Source organism: Petromyzon marinus, chromosome 55 (assembly GCF_048934315.1).
Source record: "Petromyzon marinus isolate PM22_M1 ecotype Great Lakes invasive population chromosome 55, UKy_Petmar_22M1.pri1.0, whole genome shotgun sequence".
Classification (NCBI taxonomy): domain Eukaryota; kingdom Metazoa; phylum Chordata; class Hyperoartia; order Petromyzontiformes; family Petromyzontidae; genus Petromyzon; species Petromyzon marinus.
In genome coordinates, this window is record NC_133721.1 from 6,356,727 (window position 1) to 6,383,490 (window position 26,764).

The following is a 26,764-nucleotide window of genomic DNA, read 5'->3' on the forward strand; positions in this document are numbered from 1 at the left end:
AAAACTGAACTCTCGAGTTTTTTTTAAATAAAAAGCTAAACGTTTGAATGCAACAAACAAAAAAAGCATTATACCAGCAACACATTAACTCATGATCATGAACGTTTGCTTCCGAATAACTTTATTTTCATACAAAATTATACAAAAATGTGAGGTTACCAAGACGGCTATGGGAAAGCCTAACCAGCACAACTCACCACTGACCCCGGAGGGTGGCATGGCGTTCCTCTCAACTGAAATCGCGAACGTCAGCACGTGTGCTCCAAGGGGCTACATCAAATGGTAGCTGGGGGACAGGGGGGGGGTCACCAAACGTCATCGAAGAGGGGTGGGCACTTCAACCGACGCTTTCGCCATGGTGGCGGTGACCACGACGACGTATAACGTCCATCATACAGGTTTCTTTGGGTTAGATCGGTTTCATTTGGAATTTCTCCAAAAAACCTGTATTATGGATGATATTGGTCGCGAAAGCCGACGTGTCAAACAGACTTAGAACGTACTTTCTCAACCTTACTTTCAACGAACTGTGAAACACATCCGCTACAAACAAGAAAAGAAAAAAACTCGCGATGGTCGCGTCGTACAACACGCCCGGCGTCGTTATCGTCGGCATCCTTGGGAATGCTGCGTTTCTGCGGCGGTCGTCCCAAAGGTGACAACGGAGGATGGCGACTCTGGAATACTTCCGAAGTACGCCGGGTGGTGAGGGGGCGGGGCTGTTAACGCCCTCACTGTATGGAAACCATCATCTCGCCGAGCATCGCAGACACGTCATCGTCACGATCCACGTAGGTGTCACACTGCACATTTCGTTGTTTTGTTTCCCGCTTTCCTGTCTTGTGCCAATGTGCTCCAGTCGTGCCACACCGTTCTGGCACCGACCTCTTGATATCGTAGCTTTCCCCAAACCTGACGACGTTGCGCAGAGATGGGCAGGAAGCTCACTGGTATTCGACTGCACTGGTGTTGTTGCAATCCTTTTTGCCGGCCCTGGCTGAGGTCAACTGGCCCTGAAATTACATGCCCGGCCACGGCTTGACTGACCGGGCCGAGCGTTTGCTGCCAAGGGTGCGAATTTTGAAATGCTTCAGAAATTTCACATCGTGTTTATCCGCGACTATGGTCTGGTTGTCGGTAGTGGTTGGTGGACACGGCTGCGCGGTCCACGTCCTTCAATCGACATACGTACATGGGTAATGCTAATTATTTTCTTTTACAAATTAAAGGAGGGGGACTTGGCGATGCACCGCCGATTACACCCGCACCTCCAATTAGCGCGGTTGGCTCACGTACGGTGCGAGTGAAGTTCAACGTACACAGATACATGGAGACGTATGGAGACTGCTCATCACCGTCACCAGTTAAGATAAATCCGCTGCTGGATGAAGGCCTCCTCACGCCGGTGCCGACCGCTTGTACTACGGCTCCTGCTGCTTGGGCTGCAGCATGACGCCCAGGTTCTTGTTGGTGACGAAGTCGCAAGTGGGGAGCGAGCAGAGTGCTTGCTGCAGGTGCTGAACACACAGCTCTCTCGGAGGCCTGCACACACACACACACGGGCACAACAAAGACGGAGGTCCCCCGTAGGAACGAGTGCCGTTAGCGAGCGTCTATCAGAATCAGAATATTTATTCACACTGCGGGGAATCCGATGAGCTATCAAGCTCTTTTTCACACAATTACAGTAGGGTCAGGTCAAGGCCGGCACGGAAAAACGAGGGGTTTTGGTGGCTAGCACGACGCGCGACCACCTTTGTCTCCCTAGTGACGATGTTTAGACACCGTTTACACACGGGCACGCACGCACACGTACACACACGCAACAAGGATCCCCCGTATAACCTTTAACGGGCAGCTGTAGGGAGTAAGTGCACCATTAGCGAGCACCTAAGAAGGTTGGTATGGCACTCGAGCGGGTGGAAGGGGTCAGCACCATGCCCGGCCACCTTTGTCTTTCTAGCGTTGACGTTAAGCAAAGCTCAGCTATCACTCGCCACCGACGTTGCCGAGGCCGGGAATCAAACTTAGGTCACCCAATTTACACGGCAATGCACAAACCACTGTGCTATCGTTCCTATGTATTGTAAACGCATAAATATAACCGCCCTGTAACGAACCCATATGAAAGAGGGCACGCGTGTGCGTGTTTGTTGGGAGCGGTTTAGCGCGCTGCGCCACGAACCCAGCGGCCCGAGTTCAATTCCCACTCACGCTCAACACCAGTGACGATTATCTGAACTGGTCCTGGGGCCTCCCCTAGGTCGACTCGGGCTTAAACGAGTACCTGGTGCGGTGCGTCGTAAACCTCGCCAACGGGGGGTAAAACAAAGGCGGCCGGACGTGGTATTGGACATCCACCCCCTTTGTATGCCGCTCCGGCGTTCACAGGTGCTCGCTAACAGCACTTGCCCCAACGGTCTGTAAAGGCTATACGGGGGGATCGTTGTCTTTGTTTTTACCTGTTGCGAGGAGAGCTGTCGTACGCGCAGCGCAGAGCTTCTCTCATGACGTCACTCATGAACTGCTCCGTAGCCTAGCGAAGACACGGGGGCCGGTTAGCGACGAGCCAAGCACACACGCGCACGGTGCGCGACGGTGTGTGCGCGTGTGATCGTTAGCGGCGGTGGTGGGTGAAGCGCGCCCACGGCAAATGCCGCGGGCGGCGTGTTGGCACCGCACCTTCATGATCATCGTCTCCACCAGAGGGGCGAACACGTTTTTGTCCACCTCCGTTGGAGCCAAGTTGATCCCGATCTGCAAATCACACGGGGTAACGTGGATCGCGAGCATCGCCCACGTGAACAGGATGTACATCTGTCAAATGGGTCGAGGGTCAGGGTGATTGCGCACAGCCCTGCGATGTCTCGCCCATGACACGGCTGGAAGGGCCTCCACTGTAGGAAGGCCTAGAAAGCCCCTTTCGGGAATATTTTGTCCTATTCCGTGCTGGGGAGACGTCTTGGAAGAGCTACCCACACTTTAGCCCACAGCACACGACCCGCCAATCGCTGGGTGGACAAAGGCGAGGGAATATTAAAAAAAAAAAATCTACCCATTGTTTCAGCTGCAACGCCGGGAGATCAACACTGGCGAACTCTTGATTTCACAGTCCATTGCCAGTGCATCAGAGCCCAGCGCGCCAACAATTACACATCGCCAGGGCCAAGCAACGATTGGCTACTCTAAAAGCCGCGTCGGATGAAGCGAGGAGGAGGAGCCCCAGATGGGCTTAGGGGTGGAGGAGTGCCCACGCTCACCTCTCGCGCGCTCTCCCGGACAAACTCCTCGGCCGGCCCGGAGCCCAGAAAGAGCCTCGCGTCACCCTCGTGAGGGTGGCCGGCGCGCGCCCCCGGTTCCTGCTTCACCTCTCGCTTGACCCGCACCTCCGCCCGCGACTCGTCTCCCGTCACCTCCACCACGTCCACCTGACCACACGCCGCCGCCGGCCCGGCGCGGGAGAGCGTTTCGTCAAAAGGCGGTAACAGCAAACATGAGGACGGATAATGCTGGCGCCACCGCGGTGGCGAAATGTTAACGACCTCGCCTGGTATGCAGGAGGTCGTGGGTTCGATGCAGACCCCTGCCGTATATTTAGAGTTTGCGTGTCTCTCTCCTCCCGTGGCCGTGTGGATTAATCTCCGGGTCCTCCGGTTTTTCCCTCCACGTTTCAGACACGTGCGTTTAGAGTACTCGGCTGCGATAGCTTCCCGCACGATAAGCGACTGCGTTGAGCTATCGTTTGTGGCCAGGTCGCCTCTGAAAAAGGAGCTATGTAGCTCAGTGGGCCTTACCTGTTCAAACGAAAAAAATATGTTTTAGTTTAATAGTTTATCTGTCCCTTCTGTATGGCGGAGAGAGCGTTGGGCCCCTGGCACGCACGGACGCGTTGCGCTTTCACCCGTGACGAACTCTGCACACCTCTGCGTCTTCCTCGTCATCTTCCGCCAGTGCCTCTGCGCCGCTTAGCCGAGCCTCCAGCTCCTCCAGGCGGCGGTGCAGGTCCGAGGCGCACGACAGGGAGCTCGGTACCTCTGAGCGAGGTCAATTGACGGCGGAAAGACAAATGCAGCGGCAGCGAGATTACAAACGATATACGGGGGGGGGGGTTAGGTTCCATCGGCGACCCTGGGGAGGGATTCTCATCTCGGCGGAGCATGCCGTAACTCCCAGCCATCCATACTGTCGACTCCCTCGAGAATCACGTTATGCGTTTTCTAAAACGAAACCACGAAATTAACCTGCATGACAGGGAACGCGTAGGTTTGAAAAGATTCAAGATTCGATTCAAAATATACAAGTGGGCTTCGTCATGGCGGGAAACGACGATAGCCGGTGGTCTAGAAGGGCGACGTCCGCCGGGGAGACGGAGCGATGAAATCAGCTGGCGTGTGGGTGCTCGGGTCAATTGGCTGCATCGCAGCACCGTGAGAGATGACAACGACTTGGGAGGAGACGCCTTCAACCAGCAGTGGATCGATTATGGCCACGGGTCGGCAACCAACATAATAAGAGGAATTTTTTTTCAAATTCTGTATTAAAAAAAAAAGCCTCAATGGTCCTTAATAAATAACGTCAAGAAGCAGTCCTTACAAAGCCACAGGTTTCTGACTCCTGCCCATGGTAAACTGGACTCCCATGGTAAAATGGACTTCGTTGGTCAACTGGACTCTCATGTTCATAAAAAAGGTTTTTGGGTTAGATCGCGTTATTTATAAATGTGTCATAACCCTCCACCACCCGACATGGCCAATCAGCAAAATAAAGTGTCACGTTGACAAAAGACAAATAGTTCACTACTTTAGCCCACCGGTGTGTTGAAGAGTGAATCCACAACATTTACAGTTTGAGTACGACGTTTCGCTGGTAATTACATCCAGCATCATCGGGCAATTCGCCAGAATGGTAAAGCCCTCGCTTGCTCCCGGTCTTAAATAGAGCAGCAGGGTGACGTCATCATTTAACTCATTTCAGGTGCAGTGTTAAACTGGACTCCCGTGGTTAGAGCGTCGGCAACCAAAGCAACGAGCCATTTTTGTCGAATTCGTATAAAAAAAAACTCCTCAATATTTCAAGAGCCGCAATGCAGTCCTCAAAGAGCCGCATGCGGCTCCGGAACCGCAGATTTGCCGACCGCTGATCATGGCTGACGACGACGACTCATCCAATTTCACTCCCAACTAATTTCTTTAAAACTGCCTTTTGCGTTTTAGTTTGTTGTCCTTCCCCCGCACGTCCGGTTAGCGCGGTTGGCCACGTACGTACGGGGCAGAAGTTCACCACGCACGTACACGGCGACGACGGTTGACGATGCGACGGCACCAACCTGGCTCGGAGTCTATCTGGGTGAGGATCTCCTCGAGCAGGCTCTCCTGGCTCTCCCCGGCCGTGGCCGGGTCGGGCGGCGTGTAACCGCGTTGGCGGCACCACGCCATGACGCGCCGCGTGCCGAGTGGCTCCGCGGGGTGGGTCGGCGCTGCGAGTCGTGGGTGGCAGCCGTCCAGGATCTCGGACGCCAGCCTGCGCACGCACGCTGCGCGCTGCCACTGCGCGGTCCGCCAGACGCCCCGGCGCAAGCGTGGCGCAACACACAAACACGAAGGCTGTTTGGGGGGCAAGTGCTGTTAGCGAGTAACACCTGTGAAGGCCGGCACGGCCCGGCACATGAGGGGGCGGGTGGCCAGCACCAAGCCCGACCGCCTTTGACTCCATAGTGGCGATGTTTACACACGGGCACGCACGCACACACACAATGATCCCCTGTATAGCCTTTAACAGACAGCTGTAGGGGCAAGTGCACACTGTTAAGCGAGCACCTACGACGGTTGGTGTGCCCCACCCCAGTGGCAATGTTAACACACCAGACTGGGTACTCATTTGAGGCTGAATCGACCCATGACCGGTTCAGATAATCGTCACTGGTGTTGGCCGTGAAGGGGAATTGAACTCGGGTCACCGGGTTTGTAGCGCAGCGTACTAACCGCTACACTACCGCTCAATAGACACACAACCTCCATCAACACTGACTGCAGGTTCAGTACAACATTTTAGTGTCTTCTCAAAATACTTAACTAAAACCATTTTTTATGTTACTTGGAAAGGTCAGAAGCAACCTGGCCACAAATGATAGCTCAATGAAGTGGCTTATCATGTGGAAATTTATAGCAGCCAAATACTCTAAATGCATGTTTATAAATGTGGAGGGAAAAACCGGAGGACTCGGAGAAAAATCCACGCGACCACGGGGAAAACATGCAAACTCAAAATGCACAAGTGGCTGGGTCAGGAATTCAGGAATTCACAACTCCCTGTTTACTAAGCGAGGTCATTAACATATCGCCACCGTGGCGCCCCTAAGCTGACGGGGTGCCCCGTTATATCCCATTTATTTAAACAGCGATGCTGCCACGGTGGTCCAACGGTCAGCACAATGGATTGCAAAACCTGTGGCAACAGTGAGGAAAGTCTCTTGAATATCCTCCGCCCCTGTCCACCCAACCAGAGGTACGAATGGGCACTGCACAGTCGATGGGAAGGTTGCACGTGGTGGGGTAAAGTGTGGGCGGTCCCACCTCGAATTCGGTAAAATCAAAACTCACAATATTTCCAGAGCCGCAATGCACGTGAACAGGAGATGCTCCTTAGTAAATAACGGTCGTGAAGCAGTCCTCAAAGAATAGGAGACGGTCCTTAGTCAATAACGGTCGTGAGGCAGTCCTCAAAGAATAGGAGACGGTCCTTAGTCAATAACGGTCGTGAGGCAGTCCTCAAAGAATAGGAGACGGTCCTTAGTCAATAACGGTCGTGAGGCAGTCCTCAAAGAATAGGAGACGGTCCTTAGTCAATAACGGTCGTGAGGCAGTCCTCAAAGAATAGGAGACGGTCCTTAGTCAATAACGGTCGTGAGGCAGTCCTCAAAGAATAGGAGACGGTACTTAGTAAATAACGGTCGTGAGGCAGTCCTCAAAGAATAGGAGACGGTCCTTAGTCAATAATGGTCGTGAGGCAGTCCTCAAAGAATAGGAAACAGTCCTTAGTAAGTAACGGTCATGAAGCAGCAGTCCTCAAAGAATAGGAGACTGTCCTTAGTCAATAACGGTCGTGAGGCAGTCCTCAAAGAATAGGAAACAGTCCTTAGTAAGTAACGGTCATGAAGCAGCAGTCCTCAAAGAATAGGAGACTGTCCTTAGTCAATAACGGTCGTGAGGCAGTCCTCAAAGAATAGGAAACAGTCCTTAGTAAGTAACGGTCATGAAGCAGCAGTCCTCAAAGAATAGAAGACTGTCCTTAGTCAATAACGGTCGTGAGGTAGTCCTCAAAGAATAGGAGACTGTCCTTAGTCAATAACGGTCGTGAGGCAGTCCTCAAAGAATAGGAGACGGTCCTTAGTCAATAACGGTCGTGAGGCAGTCCTCAAAGAATAGGAGACTGTCCTTAGTCAATAACGGTCGTGAGGCAGTCCTCAAAGAATAGGAGACGGTCCTTAGTCAATAACGGTCGTGAGGCAGTCCTCAAAGAATAGGAGACTGTCCTTAGTCAATAACGGTCGTGAGCCAGTCCTAAAAGAATAGGAGACGGTACTTAGTCAATAACGGTCGTGAAGCTGCAGTCCTCAAAGAGCTGCATGCGGCTCCGGAGCCACAGGTTGCCAACTCCTGCCCACGGTAAACTGGACTCCCACGGTAAACTGGACTCCCACGGTAAACTGGACTCCCACGGTAAACTTGACTCCCACGGTAAACTGGACTCCCACGGTAAACTGGACTCCCACGGTAAACTTGACTCCCACGGTAAACTGGACTCCCACGGTAAACTTGACTCCCACGGTAAACTGGACTCCCACGGTAAACTGGACTCCCACGGTAAACTGGACTCCCACGGTAAACTGGACTCCCACGGTAAACTGGACTCCCACGGTAAATTTGACTCCCATGGTAAACTGGACTCCCATGGCAAACTGGACTCCCACGGTAAACTGAACTCCCATGGTAAACTGAACTCCCATGGTCAACTGGACTCCCATGGTCAACTGCACTTCCATGGTAAACTGCACTCCCATGGTAAACTGCACTCCTATGGTAAACTGAACTCCCATGGTCAACTGGACTTCCATGGTCAACTGGACTTCCATGGTAAACTTGACTCCCATGGTCAACTGGACTCCCATGGTCAACTGGATTTCCATGGTCAACTGGACTTCCATCATCAACTGGATTTCCAGGGTGAACTGAACTTCCATGGTCAACTGGACTCCCATAGATATGGGTTGGCAACCAAAATAACAAGAGCCATATTTTTTTCGAATTTGGTAAAAAAATAAAAAACCCTTGATGTTTCAAGAGCCGGATGCGGCTCCGGATCCACAGGTTGGCTGACGACGACGACTCATTTAATTTTACTCAACTAATTTCTTTAAAACTGCTTTTTGTGTTTAGTTTGTTGTCTTTCCCCCTCACCTCCGATTAGCACGCTTTCCGATCCCTGATCAAGAGGGTCTCTCCCCCCTCTAGAGCTCCCTCTGGTGGTGGTGGGGGGGTGGAGATCCTTCTGCCAGCAGTGGCGTGAATGAGCAATTTTGCTCGGCTGCACCATTGTTTTTGAATAAAATAAAAGTTAAAAGTTTAAGTTTTTACTTTGACAAAGCCGAGACGAGGCCACAGGTTTTGTTGGGTATCAGTGGGGAAGCTGTACCTCTGCGGCTCTCCGTTTGCCGATATTCCAGCTGTAGAACTGCTCCAGCGACGTAGCGCAGAACGGGTGCGTCGTCGATTCTCCTGCTGACACCCACACACACACACAATTAGCTGGCTATCCCCAATTGCTCTTTAAAAATCGCCATCATAATCGAAGGCGACGGTGAGTCACATCGTGTAAGTTTTTGGCACGGCCCTCCGATGCATTTTCACGTTGCAGCGTTCTTTGCGGGTTGTTCAGGAATTGTTTTGGAAGAGTGTCCCACGTACATGGAGAGAAGCGTCCGAAGTCTTTCACAACGACACGCGGTACAACTCGGAGAAACATCACAGACAACCTTAAGTTGTTATGTTGGATAAGTGACCCCCATTAAATCAGAATCAGCACCTTTACGAATACTGGACGAATCTGATGAGCTATAAAGTTACTTTGCAACAGATTGTAACAGGCAGATTGTGCGGCTACGTGGTGGGAAGCAGAGGGCAGTGCGGCAAAAGCTAGTGTTGCGTCTATACTTCGATGCTCCTACATCTATGTTCTCTACCCTACATCTAACCCACCCTGACCAGCGCGAAATACGGTCAAATATCTCTCCATGACTCGCATGGCATGGGAAGGCCTTCATCCAGCAGTGGATTGGCATACGTGTTAGTGCACATGCATGTACGCACTTTTGCTTGCATGCGCTTTTGGGAATGTCTTTTAATCCAATTTGTTGACTTTGTTAATCCAGGAACATTCAAGCGAAGGTGGGGTGGGAAACCCCATACACGGACGGTGTTACGTACCTCTCTCGCTCACCAGCAGTGGGACCTTCTTCACGATGGCGGTCAGAAGCTGATCTATGTTCTCAATGTGATCAACACTGAGAGAAACAGAAACAATAACAGCAGTTGTTGTTGTGTCTGCAGTATCCTGCATCGCTTCGGCTAAAAATGCCAGGAGACCTGAGCACGTCTGGTGAACGGAGTGACGATGTCGGCCACACTATTCCTAAATAAATGATCATGAAATATAAAAGCTAAAATAAACTTGTGACCTGGCCATCACGAAATTATAGCTCCACGAGGTGGCTTATCGTGGGTAAATTTACAGCAGACAATCACTCTAAACGAGTGACGTTGATTCTAACTGTGGAGGGAAAAACCGGAGGGCCCAGAGAAAAATCCACGTGGCCACAGTGAGAGAGACACGCAAACTCTAAATATATCAGCAGGCGTCAGGATCTGCATCGAACCCACGACTTCCTGCATACCGGGCGAGGTAGTTAACGTTTCGCCACCACGGCGCTCCAATGAAATGAAAATCATTCACTGGAAGATCGCTCGGAAAAAAAAAATGTTGACAGCATTGGAAAATGATTTAAACGTTGCAGACTTGGATGTGATGGAACTGGAAAGGTCAAAAGAGGTTTACAATCAACATATAATTGAAATAACAACGGAGCGTAGAATGAACGCTGGGAGCAAAATCACAGAGCAGAGCAGCTTGCTCAAAGGTCAAGGGTCTCTGTGTACACTGACGCACCGCTGAGTCGACGTTTTCACAACCAGGCCAAAGGGGAACTGTGGACTAATGATTGACAACTAAATCATAAGTAATATGTAAATAAACTTTTTTTTTAAACACGCTTTTATTAAATGTACTAGTAATGGCAGAACTCCACGACTCCAGGAAGTGACCCCGAAGCTTGCCACAACGTAAGGGACCGCGGCCAATTACAGCCAACGTCAGTTGAGCGTGGACAATTAGACCCAAGCCGAAACATAACATATAAAAAAGAACGTTTAAAAATATATATTTTATATTTATAATGATAGAATATAGTATTGTCATCAGTATGACATACGTATACCAAGATTTTAGTCGATACGACATTGGGAAGTGGGTTAAAATTGAGTTACAAGATTTGAGGATACAACAACAGACAGAGTGAGTTTATAAAAAGCGTGTAAAAGAATGTTTTCAAATGTGTTTATTTTTATTTTTTTATGACAGAATATCGTATTGTCATCAGTATGACATAAGTATACCAAGTTTGCAGTCGATACCACATGGGGAAGTGGGTTAACATTGAGTTACAAGATTTGAGGATACAACAACCACAACAACGACAACAACAGACAGAGTGAGTTAAAAGATAGCGTGTAAAAAGGTTGCAAAGGAGGTGGCACGTCGGCCCAAGAGGTCGCAGCAATTGGCCGGCACCTCCGCGGTGACCCTGGGTGTGAATCCTCGCAACCAACAGCGATTTAAAGGATTCCCACGTGTTGCTATTTAAAATGTTTTTTTTGTTCACTTAATTTGGCAAATACCAGCTCTGAGAATTAAACATTTCCCGCACCTCCGATTAGTACGGTTGGCTATGTACGGTGCGAAAAAAGTTCAACATACAGTGAGGGAAACTAGTATTTTATCCCCTGCTGATTTTGTACGTTTGCCCACTGACAAAGAAATGGTCGGTCTGTAATTTTAATGGTAGGTTTATTTGAACAGTGAGAGACAGAATAACAACAACAAAAGCCTGAAAAACGCATGTCAAAAATGTTATAAATTGATTTGCATTTTAATGAGGGAAATAAGTTTTTGACCCCCTCTCAATCAGAAAGATTTATGGCTCCCAAGTGTCTTTTATACAGGTAACGAGCTGAGATTAGGAGCACACTCCTAAAGGAAGTGCTCGTAATCTCAGCTTGTTACCTGTATAAAAGGTACCTGTCCACAGAAGCAATCAATCAATCAGGTTCCAAACTCTCCACCATGGCCAAGACCAAAGAGCTCTCCAAGGATGTCAGGGACAAGAATGTAGACCTACACAAGGCTGGAATGGGCTAAAAGACCATTGCCAAGCAGCTTGGTGAGAAGGTGACAACAGTTGGTGCGATTATTCGCAAATGGAAGAAACACAAAAGAACTGTCAATCTCCCTCGGCCTGGGGCTCCATGCAAGATCTCACCTCGTGGAGTTGCAATGATCATGAGAATGGTGAGGAATCAGCCCAGAACTACACGTGAGGATCTTGTCAATGATCTCAAGGCAGCTGGGACCATAGTCACCAAGAAAACAATTGGTAACACACTACGCCGTGAAGGACTGAAATCCTGCAGCGCCCGCAAGGTCCCCCTGCTCAAGAAAGCACATATACATGCCCGTCTGAAGTTTGCCAATGAACATCTGAATGATTCAGAGGACAACTGGGTGAAAGTGTTGTGGTCAGATGAGACCAAAATGGAGCTCTTTGGCATCAACTCAACTCGCCGTGTTTGGAGGAGGAGGAATGCTGCCTATGACCTCAAGAACACCATCCCCACCGTCAAACATGGAGGTGGAAACATTATGCTTTGGGGGTGTTTTTCTGCTAAGGGGACAGGACAACTTCACCGCATCAAAGGGACGATGTACGGGGCCATGTACCGTCAAATCTTGGGTGGGAACCTCATTCCCTCAGCCAGGGCATTGAAAATGGGTCGTGGATGGGTATTCCAGCATGACAATGACCCAAAACACACGGCCAAGGCAACAAAGGAGTGGCTCAAGAAGAAGCACATTAAGGTCCTGTAGTGGCCTAGCCAGTCTAAAGACCTTAATCCCATAGAAAATATGTGGAGGGAGCTGAAGGTTCGAGTTGACAAACGTCAGCCTCGAAACCTTCATGACTTAGAGAAGATCTGCAAAGAGGAGTGGGACAAAATCCCTCCTGAGGTGTGCAAACCTGGTGGCCAACTACAAGAAACGTCTGACCTCTGTGATTGCCAACAAGGGTTTTGCCACCAAGTACTGAGTCATGTTTTGCAGAGGGGTCAAATACTTATTCCCCTCATTAAAATGCAAATCAATTCATAACATTTTTGACATGCGTTTTTCTGGATTTTTCTGTTGTTATTCTGTATCTCACTGTTCAAATAAACCTACCATTAAAAATACAGACCGATCATTTTTTTGTCAGAGGACAAATGTACAACATCAGCAGGGGATCAAATACTTTTTTTCCCTCACTGTACATACATAGGTACATTTCAATATGACTGCCATAGGACAAGTATACCTATAGCAAAGCAAATGGGAAAGCGCAGCACTTCCAAGTGCGGAGAAGACGCAAATGTGGGAGGCTGAGCAGTAGCTCTGTGATAATCTCAGTTAAGAGGCCCTCCTCAAACATGAGTGATGGAACAGCGAATTCTGACAAAGTGGTGCACGTGCCCATGTGAACGTACACAGACTCGGAGTGTAACTGCGAAAACTACAAAAAATATCTCGTAAGCTTGGTTTGATGCAAGGGGTTGATGCACTGTAATAAAAATGTCGATCGAATCCTTTTTATAATTAACTGGGCAACCACAGAGGTGGGGAAGCTTTTCTTTACCGAGGGCCGAGTAGCACTGTAAAATACCTCTGGCCAGTCACACATCACCACACACAGCGCTAAAATGACAGTGTTACAAAGTCAAAAATATTCCCCCTTGAGTACCCGCTTAGCGGGTCTGAGATGCTTGCAGCGACGGATAAATGTATTCTGTGGCTCGTTTTGAAGTGGTAGCGCCGTGTGAAATGAAGTTGTGGGCTCTATATAACGGGGTTGTGTGCCGTATACAAATTTAAGTCGTGGGGTCGTATCTGGTCCGTGGAGCCTTAAATTCCCCACCCCAGCATCTCGTTGTATACAGACCACGGCTGATGGCCAAGGCACGGTCGTCATCAAAGGCGGCGGCGCTGTCTGGCGGTGCGAGAGAGGCTCACTCAACGAGGACGTTCGCGGAGGTGCTATCCTGCACGCCGGGGGAGGGCAGCTCCGACTTGACCTCGAGCAGAGGCCCCGAGGCTCCGGGCAGCTCCACGGGCAGAGGGGCAGTGCCAGGCTCCGTTTTCACTGCACGTGCGTTCACGCATTCGCACACACACATACGGCATGCACACGTACCAATACAAAAGGTGCATAATGCGGAAGGCAACCACATTCATCCCATCCACGATTTAATTAAATGGCAAGATTCTGGGTCACGATATGATTTGGAGGCAAACTCCGGCCATCCTCGCAGTGGCTTTTCGCTAGCCATCAAAGACGGTCATTGCAATTGCGCGCTTTCACATGCGCTTCTGCAGCTATCTGGAACGCTCTTCCTTCTGATATTAGGAAGCTACTGGAGCTATGCACTTTGAATTCTTCGATTGAAAACTCATTTCTTTAAAACTGCTTTTTGTATTTAGTTTGCTGTCCTTTCTCCTAAACTTCCGATTAGCATGGTTGGCTAAAGTATGGTGCGAAAGAAGTTCAACATACATATCTATTCCTTGCTGATACTTTTCGGCGCATACAGGATCTATCGTGGTAAGAAAAGATAACCTGCTGGAGTATGCATTTATAGAACCGATAGCGGTATGAAGATCATGTCTTGAGACTCCCAAGGCTAAAGCAGAGCTGAGATGATGAGTCAACTTAGTCGATCAATTGACAAAAAATTTGATTCTATCAATACTCGGGCCGCCCTTAAAAACGGCAGCCGCCCCAACATCTGCCTCCCCCGAAGGCAGGAAACCTCTGCCACGCCCAGTGTGACGCGGCTGATGCCGATGCCGATTGCATCACCAAGCCGTGCCCACCACCGCCCGTACAGCAGCACCACATGAGAACGGACGCGCTACTTTTCCCTCCACCCCCATATATTTCTGTGTTACCCGACGGGTGTCATGTAAATTAGTAAATCAAGTAAGAGTTTTATTATAGTGCCTTTCACGCAAGGCCTCCGCAGCGCTTTACAAACACAATCCCAGTAAAAACCCCGCACATTAAAACCGAGAGAAAAACAACCTCTCACAGACGGACGGATACGCGAGAGAAATTAAACGTCTTTTCAGACGAGACCTAAAAACCTCGACTCACGGAAAGTTCCCAACGGTCTGGGGGCAAGACGTTCCACAAACGAGGTGCCTGACTACTGGAAAGTTCGATCCCCCATCGAACTCCCGATTTGTCCTTGGTACACTCAAAGTTCCGGGAATTGGCGGATCGAAGTTGCCGGACAGGGGCATACGGTTTCAGCAGGTCTCTGAGATTGAAGCCGATAATCGGCAGAGCAAGAAATGACTTGAACAGCCGGAGGGCCCAGCTCCGGACGACTGAGGCTGTGCAACCCACGTGGTGGGCAGGATGAGGACATTTACCTTGCAGAGAAGTGGGGCCGGGGGAGTTGGGAGGCAGAGCCTCGGTGCTGGGGCTCATGACAGGCCCCGAACTAGACTGGGCCTGAGCTACCGGACGCAACAGACACACACGGGAAATGAATAACGGACAGCACAAGCACGCGTGGTGAAATTATAAAAAAACGTGAACAGAAAATGATAATAAATAAATCACTTTTGGAAATTAAAACAAAAAGGAAAAAAAAACGCAATGTAATATCAGAAACGTAAAGCTTCTAAAATGGCGTCCATGGCATACAGACTCAGCCGAGTTATTTATTTCAACAACGAAGGTATGTTTTTTTTATTAAAATTGTTGTTCTGCACTCTGCTTCCTTCACCGACCCGCAAGGCGTGCGAAGAGGCCCTCATTCAGCAGCCAACGAACAAACAGGGTCTCGACACGTACGATACATTTACGCACTCCTCTGGGTAGCCGAGTGCTTTAATGCATCGTCGACTGTCATGATAATAAGGCAGGCGATCCTCGGTTTACGTGCATTTGCGGTACACCATTTTGGAATAACGCGCGCCTTGTATTTAGACCTTCAAATCGACCCACGCGAGGCCATTTCCGGAATAACGTCGTCTGCAATGCGACATGCGCCACCCTAGCCCGGCACCGTGACCCAATGGCGTTGCCAGCAGCCAGGGCGGCAGGATGACGAGCGTGCTACGCCGTACAGCATCTTCGCTTGTGAACACCGTCTCCATCCACCCTGTCTCCACTACGCAACTCCGGCGTGGTTACAGGTGAGTGATGCTGTGTTTATTTTTATGATTTTATTTTATAGGAAGTAAATTAAGAGTTGATTTGATTTTCTTATTAATTGAAAGTATGATATTGCATGATCTTGTATTATGGATGTATTGTACTGATATAGGTTAGGATAATATGGGCGATTATGTCTGCGAATGTGAATGAAATCCCATAACCCCCTCCTTTACCATTATTTCTTATGGGAAAATTGCTTTTGACGTAACGCGATTTTGAGATACGCGCGCTTTTCCAGGAGCGCATCTATCACATACATCAAGGAATGCCTATACTGTAATTATGTTGGCACAGTAAGGGGCACAAGTGGTGCATCGGCCAGTCATCTCAGACAGTCGACCCATGGCACCTGGGTCTGTCCCGTGACCTCCTGCCAGCGGGCGTTCGACACTTTCACGTGGCCTTAACGTGCACATGGCCTGGCACAAGCGCCGTGGTGACGTCACCGCCACTTAAGTGGCGAATGGCGGTTGTTGTTGTACTGTAATTACAATAGTTTACAGGCCGTTGTCAATCCACCGTTGGAAAAAGCCTCCCCAAGCCGTGTCAGCCGTGGGGGTTTGTTGACCATATTTCACTACGACAGTGTAAGTAGGTCGATGAAGGGGTAGGGGGCCAAGATCCATTGTGAACAAATTATTATAATTCTTGTTGACGCTTGTTTATCCAGAAAAGCCTCATGACTCTTCTTTTCAGGCGGGTCCTGCCCAAGTGTTCGCAGTAGCAGGGAGCGATGTTGCTGCTCTGCTTAATCCCAACTGGGTAATTTTGCAGGAAAATGTTCAGCAACGGGAGGCAGCGTGCATGTGGTTCAGGGTGTTATCGCAAAGGGAGTGCAGCGCTCGGTTGAAAACCCAAAAAAAGAAACAATAAACTCAAAAGGTGGAGCCGTGCGGTGGGTAGAACGAGTGGGATATGGCTCACTCACGCCATCCACTGGAGCCCTCTGAGACATGACCCCTTCACGTTTAACCTGAAGCTCGGTTAAGGTGCGAGCCAACGCAATGGCCACACAAACGCCGATTACACCTGAACGAACAGAACTGACCGGACGCATGCACAACGCACTCACGCTCTCACGCTCGTTTTATTTTTTGCGTGAAGTTGGTTGTCCTTCCCCCGTACCTCCGATTAGTACAGTTGGCTACTTTTTGTGCAAAAGAAGTGCAACGTATATACATACAAAGACAAAGCTCTCCTGTATAGCCTTCACATACTGTTGGGGCAGGTGCGGTTAGTGAGCAGCTATGAAAGGCCGGGACGGCACAAGAGGGGGTGGGCGGCCAGCACCACGCCCGACCTGCCTTTGTCTCCCCAGCGACGATGTTTACTACTAACCGCACCAGGTATTCACGTGAGGCTGAGTTGACCTAGGGGAAGCCCGGCACTGGTTCAGATAACCGTCACCGACGTGGGCCTTGAGCGGGAATCGAAACTCTGGTGGGCCCGGGTTCGGAGCGCAGCGCGCGAACCGCTGCACCGCCGCTCCCATGCACACGCTCGCGCACACGCCCCCCGTGTAGCCTGGCACCTTTGGCAAGCGGCTGCAGCGGCAGCAGCGCGGTGTGAACCCCAGAGCTGGCGCTGGGGACGGCCGGCTGCTTGAGCTGGCTGGCGGGGATGGCGAGCACCGCCTGCTGAGGCCCCGCCGGGGAGCCGCTCGACTGGAGCTTCAGGGTGCCGCCTGCTGGCGCAGGCCGCGAGGGGAGGGGCCGCGAGGGGAGCGTGCGCGTCAGGCGTGCGAACGCGCGGCGACTCAGCGATTATGTACGTACGCGTTTAGAATTTGTTTTGCAAACGTATGCAGCCAACCGTGCTAACCGGAGGCACGTTCACCATATGGGCATCAAACCGTGCTGGGTGGCTGTCGATTAGTTTACAAAACGTGGCTGCCAGAGTCCTCGCCCGCATCTGCAAATGAGACCACGTCAGCGCAACCCTCCGTTTGCTCAGCTGGCTCCCCAATTTGAATCTCGAATTTAATTTCACGACTGCGCTCATCGTCGACAAGATCTTCCACGAAGTCGCCCCTGCGCGCCTCTCCCCTCTCATCTCACTCTGCTCCTCTCTCCACACGCTCCGATGAAGACCCCAGTCACCCTTGGCTCAGTGCGACGTTGCTCACTCTACTCTGCCTGGCCCCACGGTCTGCAACTCCAGCAGCCCTCCTGCGTGTATCGAGTCGCGCCACCCAATCGTGGAAAAAAAATCGTCCAACGGCGGGTGGACACGGTAGATTGTTCCAGGTCGAGTGTTTAAGCGGACTGCAGCAGGTCACGTCGCTGGAAGGATTGGCGGCAGGTTGGTCAAGGCTCACGATGGAGTGGCAGCCAGGGAATGGAATGCACGCGAGAAGCGCCCATCGAGCAACGGCATCAGCTCCTGTGTACGGGGTCGGCAACCTGTGGCTCCAGAGCCGCACGCGGCTCTCGGAGGACTGCTGCGTGACGTTATTTATTAAGGGCCACCACCATCTCGAATTCACATCCATCGTGGACCTTGAAATATTTCGTATTTACCGAATTCGAAAAAAATGCCTCTTCTTGGTAATTTTGGTTGCCTGTGCTAGGCAGATTTATATATTGCAGGACCATGATTGATTATTGATTGCTTAAATATACATCCATCAGTGGGCCTTGCTGAAGAGGTTCTGTAGAGGGCAAGGTCTCTGTGAAGCCAACCTCCACCGTTGGGGGGGGGGGGGGGGTCCCCCTTCATGAAAACCCACAACTGTGGCTGTGGCACCGTACAAAACCACCACGTCGCGCGTTGCCGATGACTGCCCGCCAAGTGCGGCGGAGCGCTACGAGAGCTGCGCATGGTCACCGAGGACACTATCGCACGCCTTCGGCAATTACGCTCTCGCCGAATGAATAAACGGAGATGATAAGTATGCATTGCTCTGGTAAACAAACCACGAGCTGCCCTGTCCCGCTGGCACACTTCTTGTGTACACGCGCGTGAGTGCAAGGCGCGTGGAGGAGGCTCCGGGCGCGGCGGCAAGGCCGTCCAAAGCCACGTGGAAGGGCTGCTACCGGACTTGGTGGCGACAGCCTTTCCGGGGAATCCAGCCGCGTGGAGCGCGGCCATCCCAGCCGCTGTCGTGGACACCGGCTTGTTGCCGAGGGAGACGCCGGTGGGGAGGACGACCTGGGGGCAGCGGGCAATCGTTCTGCGGGCCCATTTTCCATTTTTGTGCTGACAACTGAATTTCAGTTTTGTGGAAGAATTCGGTTTGGCATGCACCTACAGTATTTCAAAGGTCCCACGAGAAAACGTGCCAGTTAGTTACTACTGCAGCACACCGGAGTGTTGGAAAGTAAACTCACAGCATTCACAATGCGAGTACGACGTTTAGGGTTTAATCTCCAACACACCGGTGCGCTGAAGCAATTGGCACATTTTCTTAACGTCACAAACCATACTAATTGTCTGTGTCGGGTGGTCGCGGGTTTTACGCGATCGAATCCCAAAAAAAAACCTCTTGATTATGGATAATATTTGGTCGCGAAAGCCTACGAATGCGTTAAACTCTTAAATTTCGATTTAAAGCTTTCGTGACTGCAAGGATTCATCTTCTTTGGTTCTTTCGGTAAAGTCACGTAGAATGAGAATAAAATAATAAAATAAAATAAGACCATAAAATTCGCACGACATTTCGGCCACAACACAAGACAGGTCTGTCTCTTCACCTGAAGAAGGCCACTTGCGTTGTGGCCGAAACGTCGTGAGAATTTTATCGTCTTACTTTTATTATTTTATTCTCATTCCACGTGACTTTACCCAAAGAACCAAAGAAGGTTTCGATTTAAAGCTTTCGTGACTGCAATGATTCATCTTCTTTGGTTCTTTCGGTAAAGTCACGTAGAATGAGAATAAAATAATAAATTGATTAAATAAAATAACACAATAATATTCTCACGACGTTTCGGCCACAACACAAGCGGCCTTCATCAGGTGAAGGGACGAGACTTCATCGAAAGAACCAAAGAAGATGAACCAAAGAAGGTGTTAAGCTTTTTGATTTAAAGCTTTCGTGACTGCAGTAATCCATATTTTATTATTTTATTGTTTCCCTTCAACGTGACTTTACCGAAAGAGCTAAGAATAAGGTGTTAAACTCTTCTTTGCCCTCTTACCTGATGCGCTGGGGAGCTGCCGCTCTCTGGCGTGGCCACGAGCTGCTGCCCAGGGGAGAGGAGGATGTGTGCCGAGGGCGGCCTGCTGAGGGACAGCGTCAGACCCGACATCGTCGCGCCCTGAGGGGCACGCGCACACAGCCACGTGTGTTTGGAAGCTGCGGGGGTGTGGGGGGTTGGGGGGGGATTGTCCCTGCGAGCGAGGGCCGTTGCCCCCGTGGTTATCGGCGAGATGGTAGGTGGCGCTCGCAAAGTTCGCCAACACACTCCGTCGTCGGAGAAAAATAGGAGTTACACCGCTCTCTCGTTACGTTAAATGGACTCAACTGCTGACTCGGTACCGAGGCTACAGCTGTGTGTGCTACTGTCTAGTTTGTTTCGTTTGTTGTCCTTCCACCGCACCTCCGATTTAGCAAGGTTGGCCAAGTACGACGCGAAAGAAGTTCTACGTACAATCATGTGTATTTACGCGTTAAGTTAGCGGCATCATCGGCCTTCATGGCACCTTTATTTGTTGCGGGTGTCTCCTAGGCATGTCTAAAAACATGTGGAGGTGTCCAGCCACCCACGACATAGCCCACATGATGAGACTCATATCTGTAACCCGACTGTATAGGGGCCGTCCAGAAATGACGTCACGCGATTTTGGACGATTTTTGACCCCCCCCGCCCCCCACTTCGTCACACGACGTCACAATAAGTCAGACCCCTCCTTAAAATGACGTCACAAAGCTCTGCCCCCCCCCCCAAAAAAAACATGCTTCAAATCGCTTTAAACTATTGTCATAGTAGCGCGTATTTAATGTGGCGATGCACTCTGATGTTGTCGGAGAAAACATTTATTAAAAAGTTTATGAAGTAGAACGTGTTGTCTATTTTTATTTAAAGTTGTGCATTTTGGTGTGACGTCACATTTATCAACCCCCCGCCCCCCATCGTCACACATCATCACAAATGTCTGACCCCCACGCCCCCCCCCCCCACCCCCCCCAGGTGCATGACGTCATTTATGGCCGGCCCCATAGCCCACATGATGAGCCTCCTAGCTGTAACCTGGTCACAAAGCCCAGGTCATGGCAAATAGCCAATAACCTCAAGTCACGTCAGAAAGTGCTCTCGTGTGAAGGGCGCATTAGAATTTATAGGACACAACGTTCCTCTGCAGCCTCACAGCCACTGGGTGGCAGCATCTGCCAGGCTACCGCTGTAACGACAGCTGGGATCGGGGGCCTGGGGCGACGGCGGCTGTGCCGTAGACGGCGCACACGGCTTGCCCGGCTGACATGGCGGCAGGGAGGAAGGTTGGGGGGGGGGGCTAGCGTCATAACCCCCCACTGTGGTGAGAGGGTGAGCTGTCGTGATTGTTTCTAGAGGATATGGAGGTCTCCAGATTGGTTCGCTTCTGTTTGCCCGTTTGAAGCTTTCCGAGTATTTCCTGGATTTGTTTACGTAATATATATTGTTTTTAAATAGTGTACATTTTTTGTACGAGTGATCATTGTTTTGATATCCTGCCAAAAGAAAAGGTAGGTCATTGAATTGGTAGAATGGGTGGAGCGGTGGCACAGAGGTTAGCACACTGCGCTACGAACCCGGCAACCTAAGTTCAATTCCCGACCATGGCTAACATCAGTGGCAAGTGATATCGGAATCAGTCCTCGGGCATCCCACCTTCACCGACGCGCACTGACCAGCGTGGTGCAGAATGGGTACACAGCCCTCATGACCGACACAGCGTAGAGCAGGCCTTCATCTAGCATCGGAATGACAAAGAGCCTTACATGATCACAGCCATCTATCCAGGTTACACGTAAACTTATTTACTCATATGTCCATGTCGACTTCATTTCGTTTATTTTCGTAACTCGATCAAAAATAACTCGCAGCTGAGCGAGCCGTTTGGTTCAGCGAACACCAGCAACAGGGACGTCAATTCAACATCAAACACACGCGTTGCCAATCCCTCTCAATTCAACACATACAGTGGAACTGAAACGTGTCCCCACCAGACTCTCAATTGTTCTCAAATGTGAAAGATTTACGTACATCACACACACGCACACACACACGGCAGAACATACCTAAAAAGATTACGTAAAACCGTAAACAGCACATTGGTCAAGGCAGAAGGCAGCGTAACACGGACAGGAGGTTAGGTAACAGATGTTGGCACGGCTTATTATAGAAACCCAAGCCCTTTCTAGGAAAGACTGGGCTTTACACGCGCGTTTACCCGGGCACAATCTTGGGTCTGTGCTCGACCTGTCTGGCCACAATCTGCCGCGGAGGAAAGAAAACACCCCAATTGCTTCACCCGAACGCTACCCGCGCTTCGGCCGTAATAGCGATGACTACAATCGATGTGTGGTCGGTAAGTGCTGTCGCAAAATGGTTTCCCACAATAAGATACGGTATGCAATCCCTAGATGTGATGATTATCGCAAAAAAATCGTTACCCGTACCTTTGCGATTACACGCATTTTTTTTCGATGGTATCGTTCGTGTGCCCTTGCGTACCTCCAGTTGGAATGAGGATTACTAAATCGTTCATCATCTGCAATTCACCGATCGATGCAACGTTACAAACCGTAACGCTTGTAACGCACACGACTGTAAATGATCAAGCAATGAAATACACGGCAACAATGACGCAATTTAACAACCATGCCGCCATTCCAAAACATTTTTCTTGCAAAGTGCTAATTTAATGGTTGTGTTTGTTTCAAAAAATATTTTGTCAGAAAATAAATGTTTGTAAAAAAAATAATTCAGTTCAAACGTTCAATGTGACAATGATATTTAGCAAAATCGACGATATGATTATCGTGACTCTTATAAAATGTACAGTACTGTAGTATTCTAGATTTGAAGCTTTCGTGACTGCAAGGATCCATACTCTTTGTGCATATTCGGTAAAGTCACGTAGGTAAAAAATAAAACAACAAAAATCACGACGTTTCGGCCACAACACGAGCGGCCTTCATCAGGTGAAGGGACCAGACTGTCTCGAAGACTGCGCTGGAGTATTGCCATCTGGAGGCGCCCCTAATTACAAGCAAGGCACATCACAATCCTACTTGCGGAGCCCACAAACCCAAGCGGTAGGCTGCCAATATTTAAATCCTTTTACTGCAGGTTGATTTTAAAGCAAATCATATCAAACTAAAACGAAACTATTTTTTTTATTTTACCAGGTAAGGCCCACTGAGCTTATTTAGCTCTCTTTCAGAAGGGACCTGGCTACAATTGAGAGCTCAACAAAGCGGTTTATCGAGTGGGACTTTTTACAGCAGTCAAATACTCCGAATGCATTTTGATTCTAAATGTGGAGAGAAAGCCGGAGGACCCGGAGAAAAATCCACGCGACCCACGGGGAGAACAAGCAAACTCCAAATATACAGGCGTTAGGGGTTGAATCGAACCCACGACTTCCTGGAAATCGGGGCGAGGTGATCAACATCTCGCCAACGGGCAGTTTAAAAAAGTCTAATGCACGTTTTGCTTTATTTGCTGATGTGTTTCTTTTAGACACGACTGCTTCTATTATTATCTGCTCCAAACTCTGGTCCGCATACTTTGGTAAACGTTAAAAAAAAACGAACGACACAATCTTTCACCTTCACCTTCGCTCCATGCAGCGATGCAGTACAAATGTTATTATTTCCCAGTTGAGATAGGTGTCGGAATTATTTAGGTTTTTTGTTTTACCCTCGCCATCACTCCCTTCCATAACACTGGACAATCGAGGGTGCTGACCCAATTATTCAGAGCCACCCCCAACTTGTATTCAAACGTCACTACGGATAGCACAACCGGGGGTGAGCAGTAGTAGTTAGTATCAGCAGCAGTCGTGGTATCTGCAAGGCTCACAAACACCAGTGCAATTATTCAGAGCCACCCCCAACTTGTATTCAAACGTCACTACGGATAGCACAACCGGGGGTGAGCAGTAGTAGTTAGTATCAGCAGCAGTCGTGGTATCTGCAAGGCTCACAAACACCAGTGCAATTATTCAGAGCCACCCCCAACTTGTATTCAAACGTCACTACGGATAGCACAACCGGGGGTGAGCAGTAGTAGTTAGTATCAGCAGCAGTCGTGGTATCTGCAAGGCTCACAAACACCAGTGCAATTATTCAGAGCCACCCCCAACTTGTATTCAAACGTTACTACGGATAGCACAACCGGGGGTGAGCAGTAGTAGTTAGTATCAGCAGCAGTCGTGGTATCTGCAAGGCTCACAAACACCAGTGCAATTATTCAGAGCCACCCCCAACTTGTATTCAAACGTCACTACGGATAGCACAACGGGGGTGAGCAGTAGTAGTTAGTATCAGCAGCAGTCGTGGTATCTGCAAGGCTCACAAACACCAGTGCAATTATTCAGAGCCAACCCCCAACTTGTATTCAAACGTCACTACGGATAGCACAACCGGGGGTGAGCAGTAGTAGTTAGTATCAGCAGCAGTCGTGGTATCTGCAAGGCTCACAAACACCAGTGCAATTATTCAGAGCCACCCCCAACTTGTATTAAAACGTCACTACGGATAGCACAACCGGGGGTGAGCAGTAGTAGTTAGTATCAGCAGCAGTCGTGGTATCTGCAAGGCTCACAAACACCAGTGCAATTATTCAGAGCCAACCCCCAACTTGTATTCAAACGTCACTACGGATAGCACAACCGGGGGTGAGCAGTAGTAGTTAGTATCAGCAGCAGTCGTGGTATCTGCAAGGCTCACAAACACCAGTGCAATTATTCAGAGCCACCCCCAACTTGTATTAAAACGTCACTACGGATAGCACAACCGGGGGTGAGCAGTAGTAGTTAGTATCAGCAGCAGTCGTGGTATCTGCAAGGCTCACAAACACCAGTGCAATTATTCAGAGCCACCCCCAACTTGTATTCAAACGTCACTACGGATAGCACAACCGGGGGTGAGCAGTAGTAGTTAGTATCAGCAGCAGTCGTGGTATCTGCAAGGCTCACAAACACCAGTGCAATTATTCAGAGCCACCCCCCAACTTATATTAAAACGTCACTACGGATAGCACAACCGGGGGTGAGCAGTAGTAGTTAGTATCAGCAGCAGTCGTGGTATCTGCAAGGCTCACAAACACCAGTGCAATTATTCAGAGCCACCCCCAACTTGTATTCAAACGTCACTACGGATAGCACAACCGGGGGTGAGCAGTAGTAGTTAGTATCAGCAGCAGTCGTGGTATCTGCAAGGCTCACAAACACCAGTGCAATTATTCAGAGCCACCCCCAACTTGTGTTCAAACGTCACTACGGATAGCACAACCGGGGGTGAGCAGTAGTAGTTAGTATCAGCAGCAGTCGTGGTATCTGCAAGGCTCACAAACACCAGTGCAATTATTCAGAGCCACCCCCAACTTGTATTCAAACGTCACTACGGATAGCACAACCGGGGGTGAGCAGTAGTAGTTAGTATCAGCAGCAGTCGTGGTATCTGCAAGGCTCACAAACACCAGTGCATTCGCACCGCTGACGAACATGGAGAAAGCCCCGCTACCACCCCCCCGCCCCACCCACAGTCACGTGTGTGAAGTAGCAGGGTGGCGTTGTGCTGACCCCAGTTGCCAACTCAAAGCGACCAGGCGGGGCCAGACTTTGCTTTAAAACACACACACACACAGGGGCTATTTATAAAAGACTTAGCTACGTAAAAAAGTGCTGTTGTGCACCCCCCCCCCCCACCACTTTCCAGCTGACACTGCAAAGAAAAACTGAAAACGCTGTCACATTAGCGAGGCTGCTGCACTAGTGGGTGGGGGGGGTGTGCGCGTGTGACTGTGCCAACACCAACTCGATGGGCGTGAAAAGTGTAAATTCTACGTTAAATTAGCTGCTGCTGCTGCATAGTTGGAAGAGTGAGCACTCGGCTCACTTCATTAACTTGGCTGCCCTACTTCGTGACAGCGACGTTTGAAGATCGTAGCAATCACGTTCTTTATTTAGACTGGAGGAATCCGACGAGCTATGAAGCTCTTTTTCACAGGTGGCGTTAGGGATACGCGGAGGTTACTGTTCCGTGTTTTTTGCGGTGGGTGGCATGTTGTGAGACTGTCGTGTTTGCAGGTCATCGTGGTGCACGCCAAGCGAACGGACAGGAAAAAGTGCGATTCAGAGGCGGATATATTTCTACCGAGCGTTTGCCAACTCAGAATGCCTTAGAGTGTATTTTAGCAGGCAACTGATATTGATTATGGATAGCCGCAGAGGCAAATATACCTAGAAATATAATTGGTGCAGCCTTGCAATTACTTGCTCACACCACTGCTGGCGGAAGAGCCTCCACCACCCCCCCCCCCCCACTCTAAGAGCAGGGGCGGAGCCAGAATTTTGACTTTGTGGGGGCTGACTTCAATATTCTGAGATATCCAGTGTTTATGTTTGCCAATGGGCGCCACAAATGTATAAAACAAATTTGATTGGATTTGAACGCGGAGTTTATTAATAGGTCGGAGCCGCTGATGTGGCCAATAAGTTCGATAAGTTCGAAAGGCTGCCGCTCAAGCAGCCTGCAGGGCAGCACAAGGTGGCAGCCTGCAGGGCAGCACACAAGGTGGCAGCCTGCAGGGCAGCACACAAGGTGGCAGCCTGCAGGGCAGCACGAGGTGGCAGCCTGCAGGGCAGCAGCACAAGGTGGCAGCCTGCAGGGCAGCACACGAGGTGGCAGCCTGCAGGGCAGCACAAGGTGGCAGCCTGCAGGGCAGCACAAGGGGACAGCCTGCAGGGCAGCACAAGGTGGCAGCCTGCAGGGCAGCACACGAGGTGGCAGCCTGCAGGGCAGCAGCACGAGGTGGCAGCCTGCAGCATTTTGCAGCAGCCGGATATCCGGTTATCCCGATAACCGACTTTCCCAAAATTTCAAGGGGGGGCTGGGCCCCCCCCCCAGCTCCCCCTGTGGCTCCACCCCTGTCTAAGAGGCTATGTAGCCTACACGTCCACACTGGT

At 50.1% G+C, this 26,764-nt stretch overlaps 1 protein-coding gene across 9 annotated transcripts in view; it reads right to left on the reverse strand.

The window, feature by feature from the left end:
- Positions 1–104: 104 nt before the first annotated feature.
- Positions 105–26,764, reverse strand: part of YEATS2 (YEATS domain containing 2) — a 66,497-nt gene continuing 39,837 nt past the window's right edge. For 6 of the 9 annotated variants that reach the window (XM_032975164.2, XM_032975168.2, XM_032975167.2 and 3 more), the window contains exons 22-34: positions 19,786–19,905; positions 18,682–18,796; positions 17,178–17,333; positions 14,854–14,940; positions 13,432–13,561; positions 9,483–9,559; positions 8,692–8,777; positions 5,327–5,546; positions 3,922–4,034; positions 3,261–3,428; positions 2,683–2,757; positions 2,463–2,536; positions 105–1,542 (exon numbers count right to left, since the gene is read on the reverse strand). In XM_032975164.2, coding sequence (XP_032831055.2) covers positions 1,422–1,542; positions 2,463–2,536; positions 2,683–2,757; positions 3,261–3,428; positions 3,922–4,034; positions 5,327–5,546; positions 8,692–8,777; positions 9,483–9,559; positions 13,432–13,561; positions 14,854–14,940; positions 17,178–17,333; positions 18,682–18,796; positions 19,786–19,905 — 1,542 coding nt within the window. In that variant the 3' untranslated portion in view covers positions 105–1,421. The remainder of the gene's footprint in view (positions 1,543–2,462; positions 2,537–2,682; positions 2,758–3,260; positions 3,429–3,921; positions 4,035–5,326; positions 5,547–8,691; positions 8,778–9,482; positions 9,560–13,431; positions 13,562–14,853; positions 14,941–17,177; positions 17,334–18,681; positions 18,797–19,785; positions 19,906–26,764) is intronic. The other 3 variants (XM_032975165.2, XM_032975166.2, XM_032975169.2) reach the window with 3 other exon arrangements.